A 25,840-nucleotide genomic window follows, 5' to 3' on the forward strand; every position below is an offset into this window, starting at 1 on the left:
ATAATTGGCATTATTTTAAAGTATTTTAAGTGCCATCCTTAGCATCACAAGGGTAATTTTGCAAAACGTTTTGAGAAACTTTTTTATTGTATCAGATCATATCAATGGATTCTCGGTGAGAAAGAAATTGGCATGTACGGAGAATCAGTAATTTTATAATTGTGCAGAATCAGGGATTTGATCTTACAAAATATTTAACTCGACTGACCGAAGATGTCTATTTTATTATGTAGTCTTTATTTGTATCTTGTATAAACTCCCTCTCGCATACTCCCTCCCCCCAACCCTCCGCCCATGTCCCCCAGTTTTAGCCTCTTGAAGTGAATATTACTGTTAATATTGAAGTTTACTATTATCACAGGGATTTTATAACATATTTGCAAAGGGATTTAATAAATATGCAAATACCCGTAAATTTTAACAATGAATGAAGTGCATTTGGCTGTTATTTCTCCACAGTCTGCATTAGCTTGCTCATTGTCAATTGTTTTAATATTTTTGATTGGGATACCAATATTTTATCAAAAGAGGCTACATCATTTAGCCTGAAACTGGCAATGAGGCCATCGCATTATTGGTCACACCCAACCCTGCAACGACATGCAAAGCACAGTACGGGGAGGGGGGGGGGAGGGTGCAGGAAACCATCATGCATATAGCTCTAGTCATGTATATACAATAAAATTAGAATATAATATTCGACATATTTGTTTTACTTTTTTATTTCGTGCTTTGATTATTTTTTATATAACAGTAGGCATGTTAGACATGGGTATATACGATAGGCAGAAATCAAGGTATAAGCTTTCATGCTTACAAAACATTGCACATTTTAAGTCACAATCATATCCATTTTATGTAAGTGACAGCGAATATATAATTTTTTGTGGATTATAACTTTACGACATTGCAATCCCATCACCGTAGTGCATACCCCCCCCCCCCCAGACATTGTAGTGAAAGAGGCACAATGTTATCATGAGAAAGTTCAAAGTCTAGCCTTACAGTAAGTTTAAGCCCACAAGGGTTTCCTGATCACTTCCTTTCACATTCCATAACTCTCTGTATTCGCTACATTTGTTGTATATATGTTGTGAAAAAAACCAAATCAAATAAACGAATACTGTAGTATGAATCTAACCGATAGATAGATCATGAACAAGGATCCCACGAGAAGTGTGTACAAGTAAACATCTACATTATAGCAATGGAAAACTTTCAAACTTTCCATGCACTGTTCACCCATACTCTATTAAGAGTGACTTGGGGGGGGGGGGGGGTACTGAGACAGTCTTACTATAACTATCTGGTGTTAAACTAATCAGTGACTTGTCACCATATCGAACTGTTTACCCAGAAGTAGATTGTACAATAGTATCCAAACATATTGGGCATGTTACATTTGTAGATATGGAAACCAGCAATTAACTTAAATATCTAAAAAAAAATAATCAATTCAAACACTATCAGGGAATAATTCAGCATTCAGATTTTGATAGCAGCTTTGAAGGCTATTAACGTTCCTTTACAAAATACTATTGGTACCTGTGTAAAAAGCGTGCTGTGTACAAAGATACATCTTTGAATTTATATAGCAATTCACCCATTTCGCATAGCATTTTGCAAAATTATGCCAGAAAAATTATTCAAGATTGATGATATACTCCATCCTAAGATGTAATTTTTTTTATGTTTGCAAAAGACAGTATTAATTGCTGCAGTAAAATATTCATTATGTACATGTGCCCTTAAACAGTAGGCAACATTGGACAAAATTTCAAGTTTATAATATAAGTTTTCAACAGTATTTTCCTAGAGGCTCTGATCATCCATTCTTATTAATTCCATAAATAGAGGGGTTTGGTTCAATTAGACATTTAAATGTCTCAATAATGCCAACAGCTTTGAGGGTTGACAATAATGTAGATGTTTGAATCTGAACATCATGATTATTATTTGATCAGCGACACAACGACTATTTGCTGTAAACGGACGGAGTTCATTGAGGTCGCATGCAAATGTATTACCCTGTGATTGGTTACAGTTGCTTAAACTGCAGTTTTAGTCGTGAGCCACTGCCAATGCCAGTTGGGGGAGGCTACGTGTTCAGTTTTCCCAACTGACGCCGACGTGACTTAAGACCATAGCCATCAAATTTTAAATTAACTATTCAAACATAAATTGGACAGTCAGTTGCATAATTTGTTTCAGGAGCTAAATAAAAAAAATCACCACAGTAAGGGAGATTGGGTATAATAGTTTGAATGGGGACTTCCTAGAAAAACATTTAACTTCAATCTACTTTAAAAAGCCATCCATACTGTGTCAATGATATTTCACTGCTAACTTTAACATCAACCTCATTATGAAGATGAAATGTGGCCCACTGAAGAATATTTGCAAGTAAAGTGCAAATTCTACCAATGATTCAAGTCATTCCAAAACTTGACCAGTGAAAACTTGCATTTCACTGCACATCCAGAAATAACATTAAATTTCATCCAATCGAAAGGAACAAAAAAAGATAGCAATTTTCCTAGTAAGCCTGTAATGCCACTCTACCATTCATGCAGCTTTTGCTCCTCTTTTTGATTATGTAAAAATTTAAATGCGGGTATTATCAATTTTCCACAAGTAGATTTACTCGATTAACTCTTACATGATTCCATCAGTACAGGCTGTACTACAGCATTAATGGAACAGACTATAGAGACCAGCCACTGTGAAACACTTAATATTCTCCTGAAAGTCCATCTATTTCATATGGTGCTGTCAAATGTTGCTGCAATTTTTTGTTTGAAAACACCAAGTGTACCAAATTGGCTATGGGCCACATTGCTTTTAGTACTGTTCTCTAGCAAGTTTTGACAGAATCTATAGATTTGTTTTTCTCAGGGTGACGGGAGTGGGGGGGGGGATGAGGGGAGTAGAACTGGTACTTTTAGTTAGAATAAACTTTAGACTTTGAATAGTATGAACACTTTTAACCATCAGTGGGATTGCTATCAAATTCTTTAAAATGCATGATCTCAATGGTGAGCAAGATTATATTAATGTAGGCACAAGACCAACCATCAGTATTGTTCTATGTGATAAAGATAACTAGCATGAATAAATTCCCTAAATAGCTAAGACAAATGTTATTCACTTTGGGAAATATCACAGATTTAATGTTTATTCACACAAGTGGCTGATGACTTGATCAAGTGTAAATATCACATCATTGAGCCAGCCACATGTGCTTCGATTTAGGGTTTTCTTAATTTATTACGTTTACTTTCTGTAATGGATTTTGCAAATGCTGAATCTAAAATAGTGAACCATTATTAACATGATGGCTTTGGTTTCAGGGTCAACAAGTGTTGTTAACATTCCAAGCTGAACATACGACAAGAAAGAGAAAGTAAAAGGTAACCTTGTTAGAGAGATGGCACTAACAGTTGAAAACAAAACCTGAAATAGAATATATAATATGCCCTATATACATCATAACATGTACATGCAAAAAAATAGCCTAATGTTTACCCCCAACAGTAACAGTTGAACTCATAAAAACTTCCTTGCCTAACATGATGCTTAGTATTTTGTTTCCGAAAATCAATTCATTGCTTTTATAACAGACTTGTTCCATTTTCTAAAGTTATCCTCTATGTTTAACGTAGGGTACGATAATCTCAGCAGCCTAACCTTTGTTATAATGTTAGGCTTACAAAAACAGTCAGTAGTAGGCTAGAAGTAGTAGCAGTAGTACCTCCACAAATAGAATAGTACTAGCCTAGGCGATATATTGTAGGCCTAGGTTATACCTGGCAGATTTCCTTTTCATATGACGTTTTCTTCACTCTTTTTTTTATATCGCCATTTCTGTTTATTCTGACAGTATAAAAGACTGAATTCTGCAACGCGATGTGTGCAAGATTCCATAATGTGTAATGTGCGTGCAGTACATACACAGAGTAATTGCCACGGAGGTTATAATATTTATTTCTTGCTAGTTGTGTACACGTACTGCCGGCCAAGATCAGTGGTTGCACGAAGCTTTGCAAGTTTGGCATTAGGTTTAATTCCAGCCGTTCTTTGAAGTGATCAATTGAGATCTACAAGACTGAACCATTGGATATTAGTCTTATTGCGTTAAAACGGCTGGTTAAAAGAGACTTATGTACTCTGTGATGAATGTGACTTAACTTTTCTTTATGCTGCTTTGCTTTGTATGCGAGAAAAGGTTACTGGAGTTCGTCATTAATTTCGGCGAAAATCGGGAAAGTGACATATCTGGCCAGCAGGGTTCCAGATCATAGTGACATTATGACATCACTGACTTATAAACAATGACAGCTCCTAGACACAACCTGAGACTAGGATATATCTATCAAACAGAGAGTTTTTTTTATAATCTGTTTGGGGTAGTTGTTGATTACAACGATCTGTGTCATATAAGCTAAAATAGATGGTTGGGATTGCGTCCCCTTTAAATGAAATGAAAGCTGTACTTCATTTAGCTGGGAATGGCATGGTCTCCTGCTGTGCTTTCAATTTGTCATATCTCCATCTTTTAGTTAATATCAGACGTGATGCATTCAGTAAGCTATACCCATCAAAATATCAACATAAATGTGCACTAATTTACATTACGTGGATACGTTTTGACTATTAATAACATCTCGGAAAACCAGCATGATTACTTGCTTCTAAACATCATAAGGTAGTTCATGTAACCACCTAAAAATATAATCCTCGTTCTTGCTTTGCAGACAAAACAATTTACACTTATTACCCTGGACAAAAACCAAAAAAGCCCCCCCCCCCCAAAAAAAAAAAGGTTTCAACAAATTTCCTCATGCAAATATATATACTACAGGACAAAATTGACTCCAAAAAATATCATCCGGTCGCAAAATAACTTAGCTCTCTTTTTCATGTCGAACTTCAAAGCTGGCATCCATCTCTAAAATTGATGCCAGGCTTTCATCGCCGACATGCGAAGTTTCGTCCTCTACTAGCGCCCTCTTTCCCTCGCTTATGTCAATCACCACCGGGGTGGACCCATCACAGTTTTGCTTTTGTTGAAGATGGGTGGGCTCGATCGAGTGCGGCCAAGATTTACTTCTGCCCACCTCTGAATTTGTGATCTGGTTTCGTGACGACTCGCTATACGATGACCGAACCCTCTGAAACGGTGACGACTGACTGAAGTTGATCTTACCCACGGGGGGTGGTATGTCCGATTGAAACCCGTCCGAATGATCGTGCGAACCACTCGCAGACTGACCTCTACCGTCACCAGGAAGTGACGTGGCACGCAGTCTCTCAACGGGACTCTTTGCAGAGCTCGTCTTCTGATGAGGTTCTGGAGACCTCGACTGGCACTCTTTCTTGTCCTCAACGGGACTAATGCTGCTCGGTGAGGGCATTCGACCCTTCACTGGGGTTGATTCCCTTGGTTGCCAGTCCTGGCAATGCCAGCTGGCTCTCCTATCGTGCGTGTGGTCTGAGTGACGAGCCTCGTTTCCTTTCAGACTCTCCGCAATCTGTTCAGAGTTGGTTCTTGAATATGGACGGTGTTTTACGCTGTCTTTAGCCCTAAGCTCCATCAGTTCCTTGGTCAATTTCAGGATGGTGGACTCTTGTTTCTGATTTATCTTTTTCTGCACATTGTATTTACTCTCTATGGCCTGTTAATAAATATTTCAAAAAGACATTAAAACAATAAATATATAAAAAAATGACAATCTTGAACAATATTTAAACTTAATAATTCATGTAATATAAGTAAGTATATTAGTATAATATAAGTGTCATATTTGGCTTTCATAAACCGATCTGAAACTTCCTCACAAACCCGAAGAAAAGCCTTATCATAACAGAAACATTCATGGTTTCTAAAGAACTAATATTTCAACTGTCATTCATAAAATACTTACAGTTACAGTGTTTACAAGCAAAAGCCACAAGCACACATACACGCAGGTACACATACATACATACATACATGAACATGCCACTGTTGCCTTCAGCATAGAATCGAAAACAGACCAAGAGTGCAACAATAACGCTTACCTCTATTTTACCGTTCGACAGACTCTTCACTGTCTCCAGAAATCTCTTTTGTTCTGTGATGGCAACATCCTAGAAAACAGAAACAGAAATGGTCAGTTTATACTCAAAACTACTTTACCTCTCACCCTCCCCTCTCCTCTCTCCCCCCCCCCTCCATTCCACCATCACTTCTGGCAACTAAACACTATGCTATATGCTGTATATTGAATATAATGTGTTATTTCCAGACTTCCTTTCTGTGAACAGTGCTTGTCCCAGAGAGACAGTTAAATGCTCAACAACAACAAAAATGTTATGCCCCAAGCCTGGCAGAAACATCAGATAACATTACTACTTTGTTGGTCTTGGCTAAGCTTGTAAAGCTGCTTGCCCTAACCACCTAGATAATTTGATACATCAATACAGTTATTTTGCCAGGAATCACCTCCACTGTCTGAGCTGTAATGCTATTCGTACGAGTGACTTCAGTTCACATTAAAGAATATGCTATAAGGAGACACTCTGCTGTCCAACCCACTCTAAACCACAATCCACTCTATAATCTTGCTTAACATTCACACTGTTTTCACACTCACTATCCCATTCACTTTCACTATCCCATTCACTATCCCATTCATATTCACTTCCCATTCACTTTCCTATTCACATTCACTATCCCATTCACTTTCCCATTGATATTCACTATCCCATTCACTTCCCTATTCACATTCACTATCCCATCCACTTTCCCATTCATATTCACTATCCCATTCACTTCCCTATTCACATTCACTATCCCATTCATATTCACTTCCCTATTCACATTCACTATCCCATTCACTTTCCCATTGATATTCACTATCCCATTCACCTCCCTATTCACATTCACTGTCCCATTCACTTTCCCATTCATATTCACTTCCCATTCACTTTCCTATTCACATTCACTTTCCCATTCATATTCACTTCCCATTCACTTTCCTATTCACATTCACTATCCCATTCACTTTCCCATTGACATTCACTATCCCATTCACTTCACTATTCACATTCACTATCCCATTCACTTTCCCATTCATATTCACTTTCCCATCCACTATCACATTCACTATCCCATTCGCATTCAATTTCCCATTCACTTTCAGTGACAAACCTTGTTGGTTAGACTAGCCTCCAACTCGGTGATTCTCGTCTTAGCTGCATTCAACTGCACCATCTTTTCAGATAACGTTTCCTTCATGGCTGCAGAATGACACAATGAGACTTCTATTAAATACACTGCGATCCTCGCCACTTAGAATCTGAGTGGCATAAAACATCCTCACATTCCAACCTCCGTATAAAACCACTTGCCTCGAGCAGTTTTTTTTTACTATCCACATAGGGTACACATCCTCTTTCATCTATCTTTAGGCGAGTGTGTCGGAGCTTCAAAAGTGTTAAAACAATGTACAGATTTGTGGTAGTTCCGACAAAGATGTAATATATACTGTGGGAAAACCTCTTTGACTGTCAGTTTGGCCACTTAGATAAGCCAACTTTGAGTGTACAACGGTAAATTGTTGGCAACAAACAGTCGTACATCTGTTGTGATCTAACAAGGCATAATACATTTTAATCTTCAAATCTGACACCATTTTCATGCTGGTACCCATCAAGATCATTTTTTTGCCCTCAAATGGGAAGTGGGACCCTTAAACCTAGACACATTCTCACAGTCTATGACAAATTGTCTTCCTTTCTTCAGATAAAAAATATGTCCAAATTTCATGCTTAAGCTGGCCATTTTAGTATACTTGGTACCATTATTAGGTGAAAATAGACTCAAAGTCAACATATTCTTTAACATTTATCAGCTTTGGGACACTACAGTAGCACATTATCCAGTACTCCACAGAATATCTTGATAGTCATGTATTGATACGTAGGCATCCCTAACTTCGCATAAACAGCAGTGGGTGTAATTCTAATTGTGTCAGAGATCTTGGTAGTTGATGAGGGGGAAAATGTGGTTCGGTGGGAATATGTGACCCTTTCCCTATAGACTTTAGCATTCAATCTACAGTACTAATACTAGTACTACCCTACTACTGACACTGTTGTTGTATGCCTAACATAAGGGCCTAATGTTATAATTTACAGTTAGGCTGCTGAGATTACCGTACATTACTTTTTGACATAGATGATAACGATACAGCAACGGAAGCAAGTCTGTCAATATGAAAGTAATGAATCACTTTTGGAATAAAGCCAAAGAAGCAGATGGGCCTACACTGCTACTATAAATGTAGCTTGTTAGGGAAAAGAGGATGTGTCTATGCATTTCAAGTGTTACTGTTAGGGGATAAGGTTAGGCTAATAAGTCTTGTGTGCATATGTATGTGTAAACTAGGCATATTCTATCTCTTCTTAAAGGCATTGAAGACTCGCCCCAAACCGCCTGCCACGCTCTGAAAAAGTTAACTTTCCGTTGCTTTCAAATGACATTTTCTTCTTGTCGCTACAAAATGCAGACAGTAATGAAACATGATACTTTGTTATCTTTTATCTAGACCTGAGATGTCCACGCTGCTATGTACACTGTGTTGTGGGCCTGAGACGCTTCTTTGTGCGCGAGTCTTCACACCCTTTAATAGATATTAAAGGTAATACCACCAAAAGCAAAAGACACGGACAGGATGGAAGATGCAGATCTCGTCTCTCTAACAAAAAGAACAATTTCTTGTTTTCTAGCGCATGAGCTTACCCACTAGCTCCTTCTTCAGTGTTAGTTCAGCTAGCAAATGCTCCTTCGATGACTGGACACCTAGCTGATGCTCAGATGTTTTCTCTCTCAATTTCTGGTTGACTTCACCCAATAGGAGGAGTTCTTTGTTTAACCAAGTGATCTAAGAAGTTTTTTTAAAAACAAAAAAAAACATCTTGTGAGATAAAAATGAGAAATTACAGAGTATTTGCAAATACCTGAAGTACCTCTGAGAAGATTGGCAAGCAAATAATGAAGAATATATTAAAGTCTTTTCTTCCAGTTCATCTTATTAAGTAATAAACTTGTCCAACATTTAATTTTCAAGTGTAGTTTTGGAATGATGAAGGAAAAAAGGCGATATAAAAGGATTCTATTCACATACCTCGTCTTTCAGCCTTTTGGTGGTACCAAGTTCCGCTTGTGCATTCTCCAACTCATTTTGAACACTGAAGAGCTCTGATGAAGTGGTCTGTAACTTCTGTTGGGAATAAAAGTCAAAACGATATGTTAGGATACTAACTACATAGAGAGCTACTGTACTGCTTTAAAAAAAGTGTGATAACCCAGAGACAGGTAAACTACTAGCCACCAGGGGAATAGGAGATGCGGGGGGACTGGGGGGACGTGCCACCGCCCCACTTTTTCCAAAATAGCAAATGTGCCCTACTGGCAAATAAAATGTGCCCCTTTGATGAAGAACTGTCTTTTGGATATCTTCAGCCGTTGTTAATTTTAAATAGAGTCACGTGCACCATAATAGTATTGATAGCACACTAACACATCATATATATTAAAGTGATATGGCCCGGTGTGTATCAGTTCAAAGCATAATGAGTGGTGGTTGTGGAATGAAAAAGTGCCCCTCTGATGTTGTGCCCCCCCCCCCCACTTTGTGGAAGCTTCCTATCCCCCTGCTAGCGATGATATCACTTGACTAGATATCAGAGGATTGATGATGGCCTACATATATGACTTGACAGATATGACAGGATTTATTATAATTATGAGGAAGGGAAGGGGGGGGGGTCAGAGGGGTAATAGGGTGGTCCCATTAGAACGTAGTATGCATCATTCACGCTGTTGGAACAAAGGTTAGTTTCTATATCGGCCTCTCACACTGCTGTATCACTGTGACATTCTTTAATTCAAGAGTAAATGATAAATTCTTGGTTGGCAATCTTCATTTAAAGTCTCTCGTTTTCACTGGCCTAAACTAGTTCATCATTTTTTCACAAGTTACCAAACGTTATTATTTACTTCTCTTTGCCTCACACTGATTATTCGATGACCGTGAAATAACATCATCGGCCTAGATTACAATATGCAAAACGGGTTTGACCTGGGTACATTATACCACAAGAGTGCTGCAGGTTGAGTCTGGCTTTAACTTTTAAAATAAAATTTGTCTGTGTCTGATCGATGCAAACGGTGAGATTTACCTGTCTGACCAGATCGACCTCTCTTTTGTGCTCCACCAACAGTTTCTGTAATTCCTGGTTACTTTCTTGGAGTTGCGTTTTCTCGTACTTCCATTTTCTACGAGAGAAATACAAAATTGACAAAGTTTTTAATCTGCACACATTACAGAATTTCCGCCCCCCCCCTCATCCCCCATTAGTATTGACTCCCTCTCAACATCTTTTCAATCAGAGTAAAAGATCCTTTTTTTTTTCAAACACCTAATACCTGCATTCAAAGTGGAGTATGGTACCCAACAGATTCTGCAACATCACACATGAACAAAAGTGCTCAAAATTCTTGCTGGATGAGCAAGAATGTCCTTGAAGTTGCACGATGATGGACAAGGAGTTCTGTTATGCAAAAAACCAATAAGTATTACCCCTCCATTTCACATTAATCATGTGACATGAAATGAAATTTATTATAAATGAAATTGAATAACATTAAAAAAAACAACTGCTGCTCAGACAACAAGAAAAGCTAGCCTAGGTCACGCGAGGGATAGCCAGCAAGCCTTCGAAAACATCAGCCCTGCAAAATGTGCCATTGTTTTTACAATTTGAGTGTTATAGTAGTAATGACAAATGATGAGGTGAGGTTAATGGTGATAAAACACTATGGTACGTTTTGGGATCCAAATTAGCATACAAAATTACTGAGCATATTTAAAAAATTGCCAGATGCCTAAGTTAAATAATAAAGAGAATGTTTCCTTCCTAACATTGTCATATTAGGTTCGATAAAATCAATGTTCCAATTTTACTGAAAAGCATTTTGTTTTTGTATTGAAATGAAAACCTGGAATGCAAAGTCCAAATTTCTTTGCAATAACATAGTGTCGACTTAAAGAGGCCCAGTTCCGTAAGCCATGTAACCTGAAAAATATAAGAATAACTTACTTGACAGTGTCATTATAATGTCGGTCTTTCTTGCCTAGTTCTTCCTGCAAGCGGCCCCTCTCGACAGCTGCCAGCTCGAACCTACTCTGAATTTCTTGTATCTTATGCTCCTGCAGTTTGACCTGGTCTTTCATGGCACTGTTCAGTTCCTGGCAAGCCTTGGCCTGAAATTGAAAATATCACTCATTTCTTACTTTTCTTGTTTTGTTTCTAAGTAATTACTTATATTGTAACTTAAATGAGAACAACTACTATTTGGATATTGGTTGGGAAGATGAAGTTAAAGAATATGGAACTTGATGACATGGTAGCTAACTTCCATAATAATAATAATAATAATAATAATAATAATAATAATAATAATAATAATAATAATAATAATAATAATAATAACAATAATTACAATTAAAACAAAAATCAGGATTCTATGGCAGGGGGCGGGGGAGAAAATTTTGGAAGGGCATCAACATGATTTAAATAGGCCAGGCTTCATCACACCATTTTCTCAAGAACAGAGTAAACCAATTGAATAGTTGGGATTGAAGTGCATTGAACAACCTAAGACTTAAGGTCTCTTTAGCTTAAAGGGTGTTAAGACTCGCGCAAAAAAAAAACCGTCTAATGCCGGTTATCTGACCTAGTTTTGAATGAGGTGTAACAGAAGTGTTAGACACCATCATCGATCCCAGAAAATACACACACAGCTTGCTACCATCGGTTATTAGACACTAGTGTACAGTCAGTACATACAGCTACGGTCAATACCCACAGCAAAGTGTACAAACGATACAGCGATGGACATCTCAGGTCCAGCTAAAGATAACAAGGTATCACGTTTCATAACTGTCTGCATTTTGTAGCGACAAGAACAAAAGTTCACTTGCAAGCAAAGGATAGTTAACTTTTTCACAGGGCGGCATGTGGTTTGGGGCAAGTCTGCAATGCCTTTAAGCCCCCCCCCCCCCCCCTGTTCTACTGCTTTAATAGTCATTAATGTGTAGGAATTCCCAATCTGTAACCCTCCTCTCATACTCAGAGTAAATACCTTGTGCGTCTTGCCAAGGAGTCTTCTGTTCCTCTCTGTGTGGACGTCTCTTTTGTGTCGTTCGTAGAGAACTTGATTGTGGAGGAAGATGACTTGATTCTTGAGGATATTCACTTCGTCTGCTGGAGCAGCGCCTGAATGTCAACAAAAATAAAGAAGAAAGAAATCAGAGCAATGAAACTCCACCCAATAATAAATCAATAAGTAAGAGAGAAAAACAGGTCATATATGTAACAATATTATATATTATTCTATACATAATATATCTCTATATATATATCTTTATATATATATCTTTATATATATATATCTTTATATATATATATCTTTATATATATATATATATATATATATATATACACACATATATATATATATACACACATACATATATATATATATATATACACACACATATATATATAAACACATTTATATATATACACACATATATATGTTAATTTATACATATTTGATGTACATTGGTATATACATTCTAAATATATGCAATTTATTACTTAATTAGTATTATTACAAATATGAGAAAAGAAATGATTTATTCCTAAAGTAAAATTCATCTGGTGGAAAATTTCTACGAGGATGTCTGAAAAATTAAAAATATTGATTGAATATTGCAAACTTTGTGAACATTTTGTAAATATCTTTCTTTTCCCATTTTATTTTGTATCTGATTGTGAAAGAACTTGTCTGGACAAGTAACATTTTCAGGACTATATAACAATCAAATGAAATTGCGTTCTTATTATTAAAAATATTATGTAGCATATGTGGGTCCAGCAATTTTCCCTGAATTTAATGGCCAAACTCGAAAAGCTGCTTAAGAGGCCATAACTAGTCTGATACTGTTTGTACCATAGTAAACACAGTAATATGAAATGACATACCCCCAAAATGAGTCCAGTTGATCGAAGTTTGACTTGTAAGAGGTAACCTGCAGGGTAAAAATTAAAATAAAAACGGGTTACCCAAAAACCGAGACAAAGAATTGAGTTGGAAAGTTGACTGAATAAAGTATGAATATTATTGCATGTTTGAAGTTTCTGACACTTAATATTCATGATAACATGTTAACCTGATTCCATTGAAGTGCATCTGGTCACCTATCAAGATCTAGACTTCCAGTCGCCACCAGAATCTGAATATGGGACGAATGCTAGGGGGTTAAAAGGGGGGAAGGGGAAGGTGAGAGGGTAATGGGAAGGTGAGAGGGGAAAAAGATCAGTTATGGTAACTCACATGCTGAGCTCCTTCGTGTGGACACTATCGCCTAGTTGAATATGACGATCCAGTAACTCATGGGGAGAGAAAGTGGCCATTAATGAACTCTGACCTCCCATGACAGAACTACCCCTACTGGTGGACTGAGTGTTCATGAATGACAGAGACAAGTCCAAACTACCCTCCAACCCGGCTCCGTCCTTCAGGAGAGGCCACGACTGCGTCGGCGCAAACGGGAAGAGATTGACGGCGGGTGCCTCGTCAGCTACCACGTGCGATCCACAAGCGGCGTGACCGGGATCGTGGGTCGACTCGTGGGTGGGCTTAAAGTGGTCCATCGGTTGATCCCTTATCGGCGTGAACCCGCCCTCCAGAGTGTTACTCAAGGGTGTATTGCCACCCGTGACCTGGGTCACCTCGATTGATTTCCCCGAACTGCTGCAGACTTCGCAGTGGGTCTTCGTCTGCGATTGAGGGACGGGTATCGGCGTGGACTTGTCGGTGCACTCGGAATCTGCAGTCTGCGTATCACGCAACAATTGTCTGCAGTAACTCCGTAGTTTTACGGTGATGTCATCCTCCAAACACTCGGAGCTCACCGTCTCTGATAACAGCTGGTCTTTCCTTCTCTGTAATTTTGCTTTCAATGTTTCACAAGGTATATCCGAAAGCATAAAGTCAACGTCAAACGGCAAGGGGGGTGAAGGTGGTGGGTCCTCTTCTGGGGTTCTCCTGTGACAGCTCAACTGACCTTTCTCTTGCCGCTCGAGATCTCGTAATTTCGTGGAGGTGTCGGTAATCGCAGACAACTCGTTGCTGACTTCCATGTCATCTGTGGCAAGTATAATATATAGAGAGAGTTGTGTGTTCAGATGGCATCATCTTACAAACTAACATGAACTCATTATTATTATCTGGTCTTTTGTTTTCATACCTGAGGATATAGGATCACAACATGGTTAAAATGTTGCAACCCTCTCTTAGTGACATAAAAAAAGCTACAAGAATGTAGTCAGAAGAAGCTGAAAATTATTATGCTACTTAAATTCATCGAGAAATGCTGTTAATCGGCAAGTGATTAATTATTCTATTTCGATGACAATAATCTGCAAGGATTTCTGTTCATGTCATTCGATATTATAAATTGTATGAAAGAGAAATTCTGGACTCTTTATCATGGAAAAAAATTACGAAAAAATTTAGTCCAACAGAGCATCCTAGATTAAATAATTGAATAACAAAAGGCTAAAAAATGGTCTTGTCCATCCATGTTTGACATCACACATTATTTTGCACAATGTACTTATCTGAATATATTAAATAAAATTCAACTTTTTTTTCATGTCTCAGCAAGGGAACGAGATATCAATATTGAAGTTAGACCCATGTGTTTCTTAACCCTTGCTCTGTGATACTTTCTTTTTTTATTTGTGGAAATATTGGATTTCATTATCCATTCACACATCACATTATCCACTTTTATGCACAATTTCCAATTTTGCAAATATGGCATTATATGGCACCTTAAAGTAAATAAAAAGTCAGAGGTCTGAGTTCAGATGTCAATGTAACAAATGCATCCAAATTTTCCCTTCAAATGATGTAGGCACACGATAAAAAAACAACGATGCAAATTACTAATATACGCATATGAATGGCAGTGACTAGTTTTATCGTCCATACATTTTTATATTTCATCGACATTTACCTTCTCTATTAGTGGTTAAAATATTTCCTGGCAACCCGTTGATGACGTGCAGCAGATCTTTCACGGACACCATGGAGCCCTCCCGGTTTTCTCTTCCAGCTGACCTCTGACCCTCGGAGCTGTCCCCGGACGGTTCCCGCGAACGTTGCGCGCTACCGGCAGGCGACCTGACACCTCTGCTGGTTTCGTCTTCAAAATTGAAGCATTTGGCCACGCCTGCGACGCTGTGCTTCCTGGTGGGTGAAGACGGGACGCTCCTCTTCTCGGCGTACCCCGGGGTGGACGGTGCCGACACGGTCCTGTGAGCGAGGGGCAAATTCCGCAAGTTGGATGGCACTTTCCCCTTCAGCCTCACGGCAGAGCTGCTCTTCCCTACCGGGACGAGAGAGGCACCATCCGTACCCCCGTAACCTGCGGCTTTGACGTCATCCGTCAGGTTTGCGAGTCTGGGGGAGTCTCGGGGTGTGTTGAGCGGGGTAGGGGTGGTGGTGGCGGACATCAGTTGAAGGGAAGAGTTGAAGCTTGAGTCGAGGATACTTCCAGGGGATCCCGGTCTGGAGCTGGCGGGAGTGCTGAGACCACAGAATACAGACGGACTCCATATCATGGCGGTTGAGTCCACCAGACCGACCAAGTTCTCCGAAGCGGCTCCTGCTGGTGGTGCTGCTCCTCGAGGATGTAGTCTCTGCTGGGATACCTGTTTCTGCCGCTGATCTGTCGAATTAGTGCCTGTCCAGGAAAGTAAAGACGAGTTAGGGGTTTCAATTCAGTCCAATTTTATATTCATTTTTCTACACCAGCTAACAAATAGTTGAGGTAGGAACACTGAACAGAAATGTTCTTGAAACCCTTTGAGGTTTGGCATGAAATAAAAAAAAATATATCCTTCCCCCACCACCCCCCCCCACCCCCCACCAAACCCTGACCAGGAACTAAATTTTGTGTAGCAGTTTTCAAGGTTCTGAACTTTGACTCTTATAAAATACTATGGTTGCTGTCTACAAAGCTACTATATATCTTACACTGGTATAGCGACTCGACAAATTTATATTTTTATTATTATTATTTATGATTTTATTATAAAAGACTTCTTTAGACAGGAATACAGCTACTTTTGGAGAGAAAAAAAAGTTAACAAATTTAATAAAGGTTTGTTTATCAAAGAGTCAACATGGACACAGGTTTGTCTCTAAACACCTGCGAGTCTGTTACAAGCTGGTGAGGGTGCAATTTTTAAGTGGGTGCAATTTTCGTTTGTTTATAAACAGATAGCGTAACAGGGCAATAACAACTAAAACTCACGGGATGAGTCCAGGGGAGAGGACGTTCTCCTAGCTTGGTTGACCACTGAAGACAAGCTGGAGCTAGCTCTACCAGACTCTGACCCCGCAGCGGATACATTGTAGAGTGACCACTCATCTCGGGCCGATTCGGCCGAGTCCAAGGAAATACGAGAACATTCCGTTAAGATGTCGTGTACCTCCATCTTCCGCCATCTGTAACCGAGGAAACAATAGACAAGAAACTTTCAGAGCGTTTCTCATAGAATTCAGGAATACGTAAGTATTCATTTAACCATTACTTAAGTAGTATATATTTTATATGTATTGATAGGTAAAAACATGCGTCTTTAGTTTTTGACTAAACCACATTGAAAACTTTGTCTATTAACGACTAGCCATATTACAGATTTGCGCCTTAAATCAACATGGTCATTAAAGTAGGTCCTCGATAGAGGGCGGAAACGTTCTCAGATTTGATCGTTGATTTAGGTACATAGAATACAAATAGATATAATAATGTGATATCATTAGTGTACATATGTTCGGTGAACATAACGATAAGACTACCATACTTAAAAGAATTTTCTGGAGGGTAAAGTTGATTGCTTAGCAAAAAATTGCTGGAACCTCTTGCCATTTTGTATTGCAAAGACATAAATTATTCAAATTTTGTGATATTTTTGTAATTTATGTATCTGGCAACAACAGGAGGAATGATGTCATCAGGGCACTTCACCTGAAATTGTCTTTGCTTCTCTATATGATTGATCAATCATTTATCTACTAAACTAAATATTTCTAAAATAACATGATGAAATTTTTAGTACAGAGAACTTTGAGAGCTAAGTAAATATTTCAAATGATCAGGTTTCAAGGAAAAATCAACCCAAACACATTCTAATAGCCAAAGGAACATTTTTTTGGGGAGATTTGCCAAGATGAAATCATAGAACCCCATCCCACCCCCACACTGTGATCCAACTTCCTGGAGTAGTTGAAGGTTCAGCCAGTCAAAATAGGTTACATTGAATATCAACCATAGTTTGAATAAATGGGCAAGATATCAATTCACATCGTTAATTTATCTCTTGACATATTTAGCAAAAACAATAGCATTCCTAAATACCTTACCATTGCAACTGACCATGCTAAGAAACTGGCTTACAACTGTTCATCTGTGAAAACTTAATCAATTTTAACTCAATCCTCAACAATCCTTCACATTTCAGGGATCAAACAATTTTCATTGCAGTATACATGACATGTAAGAGTAGGAACTGAAAACTATTAAACTGTGCATCTTGCAAACCGATCAAACTTGACCAAGTCAAGATATGGACAGTTAGTTGATGGGCAGTTTAAGGATCGGATAGCAACAAAAAGTTGACCAGAATCGATTCAAAATGTTTCTCTATGGCATTTGGCACCTTCACCACAATCACATGCACTTGTATGAGGCCTTCTGTCATTTCTCCAGGTGAAATCTAATCGCTGTTAGAACTATGTTTATTACATTTCAGAGAATCGAATCACAGTTTGACATACCTTGCTGCCTCTGTTTCAATCTTCCCTGACCCCAAGATCAACTGTGGATGCAGTCTCACACGTACCAACATTGGCTGTGAATGGCAAAGTAGAAAACTGGGTAAAGAATCATACTAGTTCTATGACTACATTTATACTGAATACATAATAATCAAAGTCTGCAAATGAATATTACAAGATTATGTATCATGAATATATTTGTGATATTTCAAGAAGAATTATTCTGACGCCAATTCCTGGATAACTTCAGAAGCAAAGGCAAAAGGAACAAAAATACATGAGAGACTTTATACTAAAACTCACACAACAGATTTATGGACCTTAACTCCCAATCCCCCCCATCCAAATTCCCCCTCCCCTGCCATTCTTCTCCTCTCGAGATTCAACAGGTCTATTTCTTTTACATTTTTGAAAGTTTAAGACACTTCATACATGGTTACGATATGAATCTGGAATGCATGGCTCATCACGTCTTGAACAGCATGAGGTAATGCTTCACAATGGCAAGTCATTAAGAGGAAATATTAAAACAATAGAGACACAATTAGATGTAATTTCTAAAGTAGTGGAGAGATAATCGCAGAGCACGGTTCATAAGTGAAAGATGACGACAAGTAACCATCAACAAAAGAACGATACAAAGAGGTAAAAGAAAAGCAACAAAACGACAATATCAGAGGAAACATTTCACACCATAGCTGAAACGAGAAATTGCCCACGCCAGTGTCTTACAATAGAGCGATGGTCGGAGGTTACATATAACAATGTAATAGGTGACATTAACAATTAAGTTCTGACATTAGAGGAACATAAACCCGTAACGCTGCGACCATTTCAAATTTTGGCGATGACAGGGTGTACTACAAAGATATACCAACCATGATTGTCTCGTTGACATCCTGTTGTCTCTTTGCGTAGTTGTCACGAAGGAATTGGAGAAAATTCCACGGAAACATTCCGTAGAGACGGTGAAAGAGGGTGTAGACGGCCGTCTGTATGTGGAGATGGTAGACTTCTGGAACGTTGCCTAGCAACCGAATGTAAAAGAAATGCACAATGAAAGGGAGTAGTAAGTATATCATTAGTCATTCATTATCAAACACAATGTCATATTCTTTCAACTAGTTTCAAACTGTCAGTAGGAGTTATATCCAAAACATGTTTTGAATTTCAGCTCATTCGGATGATTTTTACAATCTGTTTCAAACAGTTTTCTTGGGATCTTCTATTTATAATAACAGGGATCATTTCACTAGGAGGGACCCAAAGCTTAGCTTAGGAGGAGGAGCTTGGCTATATCTGCAAGCACACACTTTCTTGTACTCAATGTGGTACTTCTACACACTATATATAAAGTCTGCCCATGCTTACCATCTTAAAATATTGTGTTAACAAGATTTTCACAATTTGACCCCTGGTGACCCCAAATGACCTTTGACACACAAACACACACGCACACACATACGCCATCATGAGTGCAAAGGTAACGAACACCATCGAAACCAAAAAGTCACTAGATCACCCACAGCTTTTCTTGGTTCTAAAACTTTTACAACACTAGCAATCAGTCACAGGCAACAACCTGAAGTAGTCCAAAAATAGAATTTTTCAGGCTTCAACTTCAAGGGCAATAAAACAAATTCCACAAATCACAATTGAAATTGTATTTTTTCTATGGAACGGAAAAAAATGTCGTTGGTCGAAATTTACACCTTTTTTTTTTAATCCCTGTAGTCCTGTTTGACACTCACCAGGTCTTTGAATGTTCCAATCCACGAATCGAGAGAATATTTCAAAGATATCGTGCAGTGACGGTCCTATGAGGCTAGGAATCATGGGTAATAAGGTAGTGATGGTGAGCAGACCGCACATGATGACGGAACAATCGCAGGATGTCTGCAGCAGGAGGAGAACCACATGTAATATATGCAGTAATTTCAATGAATCTGAGGTGGAAGTTACTTGCTCTTGGCATCCATTTTGTTGCAGAGAAAGATGTACCGAGAGTCAAATTTAAACCCAGCATTTACAGATATAAAAAAAAACAAATAATCCCACTGGTTGTCAGCAATGTTATTTCAGTTGGGTTTAACAACATGATATATGTAATTATATATTTTATATGCACATTTGAACCAAATATAACCAGAATGCAAAAATGACATGTGGTTTTGATGATGTTACATGAGCATTTTTCTTCATGAATCTGACATAATGTATAGTGACGATGTACAACATACTTGATACTCATAATTTGACCCCTAGAGACCCCAAATGACCTTTTACCTCCACAATAAAACTAAAGGCTTCTAGTACTTAATGTTATACACCTTCATACCAAGTATGAGATCTTTCCCGAAACTTCCAATATTGAGATATCATGTTTACAAGGTATTAACATTGACCCCAAATGACTTTTGACTTTCTAAAAAAACAATAGGCTTCCTGTACTCAATGTGGTACTTCTACACACTAAATATCTGACCTTCCCTTATTCAGATATCGTGTTTACAAGCTGGGAGTCACAAACGTACACACAAACACACACACACATGTTCGCCATCATAAAAGCAAAGGTTACGATTATCATCGAAACCAAAAGCTATTCACCTTAATATTAAGTCAAACAGGCATATTAGGCTAGATGAAATCATAAAAAAAACACTTGTGCAACCTTGTGCACTGACCACCTTGTTATTAATAGGTCTGTTATTTGCTCTTTCACATTTAGCAAACTGCAAATTTCACAAGAAGTACCAATGGCAAAGTTCATGGCCATACAAAATGAGATATAAAAAAAATAAGAAATGGATATTTTCAAGACCTATCTCACAAACGGATCCTAAGACCTTTACACATACAGGCAGACAGAGAAGAACAAAAAGGGATATTAGATGCAACGGTCACTAGTCTCTTGCGCAATCAATGAATGTTGTCATGTCACAAGCTCTCGCTTGTTGACTTTTTAAGCTTAAATAACAGCTGTTCACCGATTTTGAAAATCTTTGATCTGCTTCATCGATTACTGAAGTCCCATGACGATGTGATTCGTGTGACTACTCAATTAATAAAGAAAATTGGACACTTTCGATTTTTGCTTTTGTGCATGTTGTGTTATAATAAAATGAAAGTATCTGAGTGACAAACTTTTAACTAGAATCTACAGAATCATTACTTTATACTTATAGTTAAAAGTACATTTGGCGACAAATTTGACTACATAACTTTGATTAAATTGGCAACCAAAACAAAACAGGGCGCTTTAATGCCCAAAAAAAAACAAAGAAACAAAGTTTTACCTTCAGGCATTGAATGAGCGAAGCATAGAGGTTGGTTTGAACGATCTTGTAAAGCCAGGAGGGCTGTCGTGTCACAATGTGGAGGAGAAGTGTTAGGCTCTGCAACTTAGCTCCAGCTTTCATCGTGTCATTAAGCTTATCAAGCAATGGCTGCAAAAAATATGGACAAAACCTTTCAAAAGTCTTCTCTTTTGGGGTGGGGTGAGGGGTGGAGTGGTGGGGGTGGGAGGGAGGGGGAGAATATCATTAAAGCAGCATGTGAGACTTAACATGTTTTCAATCAATGATAAAAGAAAGAAAAGAGTTTTAAGTTGATTAATAAGAAAGTACAGCAGTACTCAGCACTAAATACAGATACATTGAGTGCATTATTTATTGCTATTTGAAACCATCATGTTCATACATGACTGAAGAAATGTAGATTTGCTAGGATAAAACATCTACAATATTAGTAGCCTTGTAGAGAGGAGTTTTGACATTGAGTATCAGCAAATTATGCTTCTGCAAATTACAAGGCAACCTCTTCCAAAATCAGAAGAGGGCACTTCAACCTCACCCCTTCAGTCACACCAGATAACCCTGTCAACGTTGTGAGGTAACCCTGCTGACATCATGAGATAATCCTATCAACTTCACCCCACCCCAACCCACAGTGGATAACCTCACAAAACTCCTAAAAACTCCTAAGGTATGCCCAAATTCTCACTAGGTAACTCAAAACTTCACAATATACCCACACCCATCTTACAAAGTAACCCCTCCCTTCCTCCCCCATTCTCTCCCCCACCGGCAAAAAATCTCACAAACTGACATCCAACAATTCCTTTAACCTTTGCATTTCCATTTATTGGTGTCATTAAAAAAACCCATGGAACTAACCTTATCCCATGGCTCTCGAACCTTACAGAGTATATCCATTGCATGCTGGGAATTGGTCCTGATGTAAAAGTCCACCAAGCCATTCTGGAATGAGTAGTCACGAGCTGGAAAGTTAGAAAGAGGTTGGCAAAGTTTAACATTTTCTGCATCTTTAGGTCAAACCGGCTGTGCCATAGTACTTTGTATCGGATATGAATTTTTTGTTACAATTTGTGGTATTTTTGTGAAATGCATTGCAGGGGCGGGCAATTACAGGCAAGAAAAGGCATTACAAATGCACTCTTGAAGTTTAATGTGTGGGAACTTCACAGGCACACAGTAGGGTCTCACTGTGCAATGAGACTTTAAAGCAAAGCATTTCATTGGTTGAAAAGTGGGACACCTCATGGGAAGGGGTATAAGAAGAAACTTTTGGGTTTCAAAGAGGGCTACATACCAATGGGTGGCATATTTATACTTTAATATACAAGTTTAGTTATAGTACAGCATAAATCTTCCTAAAATATTTATTTTTACCAGAATTTTTCTAGGCAAAAGGAGATTAGTTTGTTTAGCAAAATCATTAGATTGATCTCACCCTGCTTCTATAGCCTGATGTTTTTTTTTTTTTTTTTGGTAGGGGGGTGCCTTTTGTTTAGCTTGGGTATCCCAAAAACAGTGATATTGTTGAACACCAAAATAACTTAAAAAATCAGGACAATTTAGTCAACTGGCATGACAATGCATTTTCATTGCTAAAGCAATGTTTGCGATGTATGATAAACCCTATGTAAAAGTAAGCCTACATAAGAATTTTGACGCATTTCTTTGAAGGTACTACAGTACAAGTTCAAAGTACTTTCTATGCTATCTTATCAAGGAGGTGAAGAAGTGTCCATTAAATGCATATATACACAAAATCTCAGGCATGTTGGGAAATGTTTACCTCCAGAGTAGAGATGATCTTGAATGAGAGCCTTGACCTCATGTACCACCTGGAGGTCTCTGTGCTCCAGATGAGGGAACAATTCCGTTGGTTCAGTTATATGGTGAGCCATTCTGGCTCAGAGCATTTGTACTGGTTATTTTAGTTTGCATTCATTAAATAATTTCATGACCATCTGTAAGTAATGTCGGTCACAAGGAAAGGAAAGAAAAGGAGAAAGACATTTCATGTTAAAGGGCAAAGTCTTTTCTTTAATGGTGTATCATAACATGGAAAGGAATGAACATATACATCGACTGGTTAATCATTGTAGTATTGACTGAATTTAAAACAACAGGAAGGATGGATATTGGTCACTTCCTACATAGAATTGTGAACGACCATGGGTGCAATGACAAAGAAATACGCTAACAATAACTATTTGACCTACAGTATGTACTGTACATGTACAGCGTTGTTCAACTTCTGATGTAACCTTAGTGCAGTGGAAGGCAATCAGCACTTAGCGGCTCAAGTGCGGGCAATTCACAAGAATTACAATCAGGGCATTTTCCATTCATAAACTGCACAATAGAAGTATACGAATCGATGACACCATTTATACATACTGGATGTATGAACTTTCTTGGCATCTTGCCTAGATTTTTCAACACAGATTGTTATTGATCCTGTTAACTTTTGGTAATGTCATTTGACTCAAATCTGCTGGAAAAATACTTGCCATTTCTAAATAGGCAAATGTCATTCTTAAATTTTTCCCAAACATATTTCTTTCTGGTTCATGACAGATCATATGAAATGCACAGTTACTAGAATGTTCAAACATTTAGAAATATTTTCTGTTCCCAAAGTATCAGGAGATCGGGGAACATTATGGAGAAGTGGGCAAAATCCAAATCATACAAGAAGAGCAATATAAAGAAGGGACATAAAAATGTTACATATTTGGAGTTTACACATCACCTCTTTCATAATACAGTTTACAGTACATAAAAGTGATTGTCACGCTAAAGTTAGCACTGCAGAACATGGCAAAAGTACAGAATTATTCAATCATTTCCCACAAAAGGAAATGGAGTTTGTATTGCCAGGAGGTGAGCATATAAGATCAGGAGAGCATGAGATTGCATGGCAAACTTGGAGACGCCTGGTAAAACCGAGCAATTTGACAGATCCATGTCAGTGTGAACATTACACTGTACAGTTTGAAGATTATCATGCCAGGTTTCCCTATTTCAAACACATGGTCAATGAACCTTGTAGTACTATACTCCAAATTATAACTGAAACTATGCCAGATGTATCATAAAATCATGAATCATGGATGCCTGGACTGAAAATAAGGAATGATATTTCATGAAGAAAGAACAATTCTGTTGATGTCTACAAAACCACGATCATAGACATTTGGTAGAAAATTGTAGAAAATCATTGACCTTTGTCTATGTTCTTCTACAAGAGTTAAAGGGTTAAAGAGTACCATAGTTGTGTTTTTTGTAAACACACAGTAATGCAAATGTAATGACATGCAAGTTCTGTGGAGATTTGGCGAGGGTTACAAGGTCAGACGACCAACTATAAAGTTGCTGAGGGCATAAAGGTATATTTGAAGGGCAGCTGTCATGTAGATATCTCTTATTTTGCTCTGTGATTTAGTTCTGTCTTTCATCTGCTTGAGTTGATGGATTGTTTGATCAAATTCAGTAAGAATGCAAATGAATTCTCCAACTTCAAATATGTGTTGAAATTCACTGTATAATTCAAGTCAATGGTTGAAATAGTTCATAAAAATACCTGAAAATACCTAATTTACCATTTCTTCTTTCAGTGTAGCAATTTTAAGCGTTTTTTTCAAGACACTGTGGAATAACGTTGCATTGGAAAAGTGTTTACAATTACAAACCGCAACTACGCTGCCTGTCTGTGCAGTAATTTATGGTATAGGACCACCCCATATATAGTGTCTATAAAATATCAATCTGCATGAGTGTTCACCCTCAGGAAAAGGGATAAAAAGCATCAGGAGAACATCTTTTTATTTGTTATCAAACAAAATCTGGTTTTTTGTTGCTTGGATGTTAGAGTACACAAATGGAAGTAAAGCTGTGTGGTTGCTGTGCACAATCACATTTCTAATGTTAATTGTTATATTCAACGTTAACGTAAGTTAGGCTAATAGTACTGTAGTAGAACGGTCCAAGAAATAAATTTTCACGATACTAACCCACAAATGATAATAATTACTGACATTAGAGCAAAATTTCGCGCCATTAAGCTTATTTACATTTAATTTATTCTACATTGAAAGGAATATACTTACCCTGCTTCACTTCTTTCACGTTCTTGAAATTTGGCAATAGTGGTCACTCCTGGATCTTTACAAGGAGGCTGCCATTTTTAGTCACGTGTTACCCTGTGCAGGGTTGCCAGTTTTTTATTGAGACAACCGGCCAAATTAGCGGCCAAACCGGGAGAGAATAACAACAAATACGAATGTCTGTCCAATTGGGAAGGGAGGATGAGGGGGGGGGGGTGGCTCTTTAAGATGAACGTTATGGAGTGAATCGTGGTAGAAAAATGTTTTCGACGAACCGTAGGTCCAGAGTCGGACTGAACAACATGACATGAATTCAATGTTCTTTTGGCGGAATTTAACCATTTTCAGCTACTATTTGACTAAAATGTCAACAAGAAAAACAAAAACAAAGTGCCCAAACCAGATCGTCATCTTTGGTTTACACATCAGAGATCTTTGTGAAGAACAACTAA

The 25,840-nt window shown here is 38.0% G+C and overlaps 1 protein-coding gene across 1 annotated transcript; it reads right to left on the reverse strand.

The window, feature by feature from the left end:
- Window position 1: 1 nt before the first annotated feature.
- LOC139964262 (hamartin-like) lies at window positions 2-25,492 on the reverse strand. Its single transcript, XM_071965721.1, has 19 exons — window positions 25,392-25,492; window positions 23,072-23,246; window positions 22,147-22,250; window positions 21,268-21,417; window positions 19,720-19,864; window positions 18,847-18,995; window positions 17,969-18,042; window positions 16,443-16,636; window positions 15,141-15,869; window positions 13,451-14,264; window positions 13,099-13,145; window positions 12,194-12,327; window positions 11,149-11,312; window positions 10,228-10,324; window positions 9,171-9,266; window positions 8,786-8,927; window positions 7,193-7,281; window positions 6,061-6,129; window positions 2-5,675 (listed from the first exon to the last, which is right to left on the reverse strand). The coding sequence occupies exons 2-19, from the start codon at window positions 23,181-23,183 to the stop codon at window positions 4,905-4,907; spliced, it is 4,080 nt and encodes a 1,359-aa protein (XP_071821822.1). The 5' UTR covers window positions 23,184-23,246; window positions 25,392-25,492; the 3' UTR covers window positions 2-4,904.
- Window positions 25,493-25,840: the final 348 nt, after the last annotated feature.

Source organism: Apostichopus japonicus, chromosome 22 (genome assembly GCF_037975245.1).
Source record: "Apostichopus japonicus isolate 1M-3 chromosome 22, ASM3797524v1, whole genome shotgun sequence".
In the NCBI taxonomy this organism is placed as follows: domain Eukaryota; kingdom Metazoa; phylum Echinodermata; class Holothuroidea; order Aspidochirotida; family Stichopodidae; genus Apostichopus; species Apostichopus japonicus.

Excerpts from the sequence above, each read along its gene's own strand:
- LOC139964262 (XM_071965721.1), bottom strand. The coding sequence starts at position 23,183 with ATGGCTCACCATATAACTGAACCAACGGAATTGTTCCCTCATCTGGAG. Across the intron at positions 13,146-13,450 it reads CACACGAAGGAGCTCAGCAT|GTTACCTCTTACAAGTCAAA; the intron begins GTGAGTTACCAT and ends TTTACCCTGCAG. Across the intron at positions 12,328-13,098 it reads CAACTGGACTCATTTTGGGG|GCGCTGCTCCAGCAGACGAA; the intron begins GTATGTCATTTC and ends GTTGACATTCAG.